Source organism: Rhincodon typus, chromosome 12 (assembly GCF_021869965.1).
Source record: "Rhincodon typus isolate 14 chromosome 12, sRhiTyp1.1, whole genome shotgun sequence".
Taxonomy (NCBI): Eukaryota; Metazoa; Chordata; class Chondrichthyes; order Orectolobiformes; family Rhincodontidae; genus Rhincodon; species Rhincodon typus.
The window spans coordinates 362,634-369,295 of NC_063343.1; the positions used below are offsets into that span (position 1 = coordinate 362,634).

Here is a 6,662-nt window from a genome sequence, read left to right on the forward strand (position 1 = left end):
GGGAGTGGAACACTCCATCTTGGGAGCAGATGCAGCGGAGGCGGAGGATTTGGGAGTAAGAGATCACATTCTTGCAGGAGGGTGGGTGAGAGGTGGTGTAGTCCAATTAGCTATGAGGGTCGGTGGGTTTGAAATAGATGTCGGTGTTGAGGCAGTTACCAGAGATGGAGATGGAGAGGTCCAGGAAGTGGAGGGAGGTATCAGAGATGGTCCAAGTGAATTTGTGGTTGGGGTGAAAGTTGACGAACTGTTCATGCTCCTCATGGGAGCACGAGGCAGCGCCGATACGGTCATTAACGTAGCGAAGGAAGAGATGAGGGATGGTGCCGGTGTAACAGCGGAAAACTCACGGATAAGGGGGTCACAGTAATGGTATAGCACACTGATCTCTACATCACGGAGGTGCCAAATCTCTGACACTTCCTCCTACCACCCCCGACCACCAAACCATAGTCTCTCAGACCATTCATAATGTCATCACCTCTGGTGACCTCCCACCTACAGCCTTCAACCTCATCGTTCCCCAACCTCACACCACCCATTTCTATGTCCTTCCCAAAATCCACAAACCTGACTGCCCTGGCCGACCCATTGCTCCTGCCCCATTGAACTCATCTCCGCTTACCTTGACTCTGTCTTTTCCACCCGGTCCAGGAACTCCCCACCTATGTCAGGGACACCACCCATGCACTCCACCTCCTCCGCTTAACAGAGCTTGTCCTTAACCTGAACAACTTCTCCTTTAACTCCTCCCACTTTCTACAAACTAAGGGGATGGCTATGGGCACCAGTGTGGGTCTATGCCTGCCTCTTCGTAGGATACGTGGAACAGTCCTTTTTCTGCTGTTACACTGGCACCATCCCTCATCATTTCTTCTGCTACATTGATGACTGTATTGGCGCTGCCTCATACTCCCATGAGGAGCTCGAAAAGTTCATCAACTTTACCAACATCTTTCACCCCAACCTCAAATTCATCTGGACCATCTCCGATACCTCCCTCCCTTCCTGGACCTCTCTGTCTCCATCTCTGGTAACTGCCTCAACGTCGACATCTATTTTAATCCCATCAACTCCCATAGCTATCTGGACTACACCTCCTCCCACCCACCCTCCTTTAAGAATGCGATCCCTTACTCTCAATTCCTCCGCTGCATCTGCTCCCAAGATGGAGTGTTCCACTCCCTCACTGTCCTCCTATTTCAAGGACCGCAACATCCACCCCCCTCCGGTGATCAAAACTACCCTCAACCATTTTGTGGAGCATCTGCACTCTGTACACTATAATCGGCAACACGTTCCGGTCCCCAACCATTTTAACTCCCCACCCCCCCCACTCTCCCTGGATGATATGTCCATCCTAGGCCTGTTCCAATGCCACAATGATGCCACATGCACGCTGCAGGAGCAACGCCTCAAAGTCCGCCTCAGGAGCCTAAAGCCCAATGGCCTAGACGTGGGTTTCACCAGTTTTAAAATCTCCCCACCCCTAGCCTCATCCCATGACCAACCCTCCCCCTGATCCCGCCTCCTTGACCTGACACAATTTGTCCATCCTCTCTCCTACCTATCTGCCCCATCCATCCCACTGACCAATCCATACCACTCCCTACCTGCAAGCACCTATCACCATCCCACCTACCTTTTCCCAGCCCCACTCTCCTCCCTCTACTTCCCAGCTCCCTCCCCCTCCCCATTTCTGAAGAAGGGTCCGACCTAAAATGTCAACTTTCCTGTCGCTCTGATGTTGCCCGTATTCCTCCAGCTCCACATTGTATTGTCTCTGACTCCAGCATTTGCAGTTCTTGCTATCTACTCTCTATCTGAAAATCTGTTGTACTAATTTCATATAATCATTGCTCAGGGCTAACATAAACATTAAAGTACAATCATTTACAATGTACGGTGATGTTGTAACACTCTAATTTTGCTATTGTGTGATATAACTTCGGAAGCAATAACTGTTCATCTGGTGGCAATGACATAGTCTGACAATACAACTTATGTAATAGAGAGCAGGCTGGAGAAACTTAGCAGGCCCAGCAGTATGTGTGGAGCTAGAAACAGTTAATGTTGAGTCTGGTATGGCTCTTCTCAAAGAATTTGTGTTGAGATTTGTTCAACCCTGTAAAACTAGAACCCAAACATTCACAACAGGAACACTGTGAACTTGTAAAATCTTAAACCACTGCTGAAATTGTTTACCTTTTCAAAAATGTTTACATTATTTAGGAAAGATAGATTTTGAAGAAATCAAGACACACACCTTTAGTGAGCGATGAGGATCTTGTTTAAATTTCTTCTTTGGGATAAAAAGTTGATCAAAATCTTCTGTTGATTCCAATAGCTTCTTTGTTGGTTTTCTTTGACGCTTTCCTTCGGCATTTTCTGCAACAGAATTTATAGAACACTTTTCCATAACCGCATATCATTTTAAATTGCACCTGGGTTCAAGTCCCATCTGCTCCAGAGGTGTGCGCTAACATCTCCGAAGAGGTTAATTAGAAAAATATCAAACTGCATGACTTGAAAACTGACAACAAAATAAGAAACAAATTAATTTAACAGTCCAGAGAAAGTATTAAAGTTAACATATGGTACAAGGGTCTAGGCCTGAAACGTCAGCTTTCCTGCTCCTCTGATGCTGCTTGGCCGGCTGTGCTCATCCAGCTCTACACCTTGTTATCACACTTTATGATTCATCATTCTTGATGATTCATCATCCAAACCTCAAATAGACATCTGGATAGAAACTGTCCCATCGGGCAGATGCAGCATGGGTTTGTGAAAGGTAGGTCAGTTTAACTAATTTACTGGAATTCTTTGAGGACCTTACGAACGTGGTAAACAACAGGTGGATGTGGTGTATCTGGATTTCCAGAGGCATTTGACAAGGTGCTGCACAAAAAGCTGCTGCACAAGATAAAGGTGCACAGTATTATGGGTAACGTATCAGCATGGACAGAGGATTGCTTAACTAACAGAAAGCAAAGAGTGGGGGTAAACAAGCATTTTTCTGGTTGGCGATCAACGGCTAGTGGTGTGCCTCAGGGATCAGTGTTGCAACAATTTACACAGATGATTTGGAGTTGGTGCGTAAACGTTCACAAGATGACACTAAGATGAGTGGTAGAGCAAAGTGTGCAGAGGACAAAGTCTGCAGAGGGATATAGATAGGTTAAGCGAGTGGGCAAGGGTCTGGCAGATGGATTACAATGTTGGTAAATGTGAGGCCACCCATTTTGGTAGGAATATCAGCAAAATGGGCTATTATTTAAATGTTGAAAAATTGCAGCATGCTGCTATGCAGAGGAACCTGGGTGGCCTTGTGTATGAATCACAAAAAAGTTGGTTTACAGGTCCAGCAGATAATTAAGAAAGCAAATGGAATTTGTACTTCATTGCTAGAGGGATGCAGTTTAAAAACAGGAGGCTTATGCTGCAGATGTATAGGATGCTGATGAGGCCACACCTGGGGTACTGTGTATTGTTTTTGTCTCCTGACTTCAGAAAGGATGTTCTGGTACTGGAAGACGTGCAGAGGAGGTTCACTAGATTGATTCCGGGGTTGAGAGGGTTGACGTATGATGAGGGATTAAGTAGACTGGGACTATACTCATTGGAATTTAGAAGAATTGGTGGGGGCGTGGAATCTTATAGAAACATAAACTAATGAAGGGAATAGATAAGATAAAAGCAGGGCAGGGAGGTTGTTTCCACTGGTGGGTGAAACTAGAACTAGGGGGCATAGCCTCAAAATGAGGAGGAACAGATTTAGGACTGAGCTGAGGAAGAATGTCTTCACCAAAGGCATTGTGAATCTGTGGAATTCCCTGCCCAGTAAAGCAGTTGAAGCTACCTCATTAAATGTTTTTAAGGCAAAGATAGATAGATTTTTAAACAGTAAAGGAATTAAGGGTTGAGGTGAGTGGGTGGGCAAGTAGAGCAGAGTCCACAAAAGATCATCCTTACGGAATGGCGGAACAGGCTGAAGGGGCCAGATGGCCTACTCCTGCTCCTGCTCCTGTTTCTTATGCTCGTATGTTAAACTTGTTTGTGGAGTTTATATTCCCAAGTCTCCTTCCAATGTGCCTTATCTCAGCCTTTCAGCAACACACTCATTGGCCTATGCGTACCTATTCCCCTAGTCTCTCATATTTCACGCAGTTTCTTTACTGACCGCAGTTAAGTTACTTGCCTCAACCACTTCTTGAGGTCATGAGCTCCATGTTCAAACCATTCAGATTTTTCTTCTAGATTTATCTGTAACTATCTTGGATTACTGACATAACCTTTGGACTCTATCACAAATAGAAACACTCTCTCCACACCTGCCCCGTCCAATTCATTCATAACTTTCAAGACCTGGAATGGTCTTCGTTAAGTCTTCTAATTTCTAAACAAAAGCCTAATCCTATTTAAGCTTTCCAAAAATTGTAAGTTGTCAATTCTGGTATGACCTTCATAAATGTTTTCTGTACTTTTTCCAGTACTTGTCTATCCTTTTTTACAGCATGTAATATAGAACAGTGGTACTGAACATAGTTGTCTAAGAATGGCCTGATCAGAGCCTTATACTAATTCAACTTCACTACTTCCAAACTCTCCTCGAAAAGTAGAATCATCACTTACACCTTTGAAAATAAGAAAATGAATTTGGCAAAAGAACAAAGAGATCTAGGAATTCAGGAAGTAAAAATATTTAAAACTGCACCACAGGTCAGCAAAGCAACTAAAAATGCAAATGAATGTCTTGGTTTAATTCTAGTGGGGTTTTTTTTGCATTAAAATAAGGTCACACAAGTAAAAGCACAGCCACATTATCCACATACATATAATCCAATGCAAAAGTAGAGAACATGCAAAGTCAGCTAATTTTCCTGGTAACAACCACGTAGGCTTCGTAAGCAGATAGGCGTTCCACATTGTATATTGTGATAAATATTAATGGAACACAGTAGAAATCTTGGTACAGCAGTCAACAGCTACAACAAGCTGACTTTACTGAATTCCATCTCTTCAAACACTCTACGTATCTTTACCTTAAAACTGTTGAAAGCATCTTTTTAACTCAAACTCTCACTTTTCCCAATCTCCCACCACTGCCCTACATTAGCATCTTTCTTCCTTTTTATCCATTTGATACCACATTTTGTCCCCGATTTGGTAAAATACCTTTCTAAAAAATGTCCCGATTTAAAGTGATCATTAGCATGCTTGCCCCGGGGCAACATCTTCATTCCTCTTCCTATTGGCTATGAGGCTAGTCAGCAAAGCACTTAAAAGTGCTTTCCTTAATAAAGCAAATTTTTCTTGTTATCTCTTCCTGAAAATATGCAACTGCACTAGATGCATTTCAGAGAAGGTTCATTTGATTCATTCCTGAGATAAGGGGCTGATCATATGAAGGAAGATTAAACAGATTGGACCCAATAACGATTGCAGATGCTGGAAGCTAGAGTCAATAAATGTGGAGCTGGAAAAGCACAGCAGGTCCTTTAGGGAAGGAAACTGCCATCCTTACCTGGTCTGGCCTACATGAGACTCTAGACCCACAGTAATGTGGTTGACTCTTAACTGTACTCTGAGCAATTAGGGATGGGCAATAAATGCTGCCTAGCCAGCAACATCCCTTATCCCATGATTGAATAAATAAAAAAAAGTCGATGAACTCTCTTCCCCAGAAGTGTGTGTAGCCTGGGTCATTGAGTTTGTTCAAGGCACAGCTGGATAGATGTTTGATGAACAATAGGGGTCCGACAGGAAAGTGAAGTTAGGACAACAACCAGATCAGCCACGATCTTATTTAATGGTGGAGCAGTCTCAAAGGGCCAAATGGAATACTTCTACTCCAAAATCCCATATTCCTATAAGGAAATGAAGTGTTTCTTTCAAGCAAGAGATAGTAAATTTATAAATCTGCAAATAAAGCCAGAGATTATGTTTACGTCTTCCAGGATAATGCTTTTTAGAAAGGTTTGAATTAATCTGACTCTAGAACACGCACAGAATGCAATGGGAAATGTTCCTACCAGGTGAAGTGGATAGTTGTGAAAGTATTCGCTCTGTTTTAGCCCCAAGAGCTGGTTGTGGAGTAGAATAAATCTGTTGAGTATTCAGATAGTTTCTGTGTTGCCACCGCTTCTTAACAATGCTGCCTGTTTTAATCTGCTGTGATTCTGCTTGTTGTGTTGAACTTTCCAAGGATACGGGCAGAAGGACTTCTTCTGCTGGTACGGCCTGTTTACATTCTATTGCTAGAGCAGTTAGGGACTCTGTGGCAGGTGAGAACTGAAACTGTTCCTTAGTAGGTAAAACCTGGGACTGATCTTCTGCATCCATGAGGTTGCACAGTTCTGCTGCAGGCATGGACTGGCTTTGCTCTGCTACATAAATGTATTGGGATTGTTTCCCTGCTGGCATAGACCGAGATTGTGCCCCTGCTGACATGGTTTCAAATTTCTCCATTGTAGTTGTGGGCTGAGAATCTTCTGTTGCACATACAGCTTGGGACTTCTGTATCATAGGCAACAAATGAGAATTTTCTGCTGGAAGCAGAAACTGACATTTCTCCATGGCAAGTGTGGACTGAGGTTTTACAACTGCGGGCACGGGCTGGGGTGTCTCCACTGCGGGCACGGACTGGGGTGTCTCCACTGCGG

The 6,662-nt window shown here is 43.8% G+C and overlaps 1 protein-coding gene across 1 annotated transcript in view; it reads right to left on the reverse strand.

Annotated features, from left to right (window-relative positions):
• Positions 1–6,662, reverse strand: part of LOC125484570 — a 23,243-nt gene that overhangs the window by 16,182 nt on the left and 399 nt on the right. The window contains exons 2-3 of the mRNA XM_048603917.1: positions 6,033–6,662; positions 2,267–2,388 (exon numbers count right to left, since the gene is read on the reverse strand). Of these exons, the coding sequence (XP_048459874.1) occupies positions 2,267–2,388; positions 6,033–6,662 (752 nt within the window). The remainder of the gene's footprint in view (positions 1–2,266; positions 2,389–6,032) is intronic.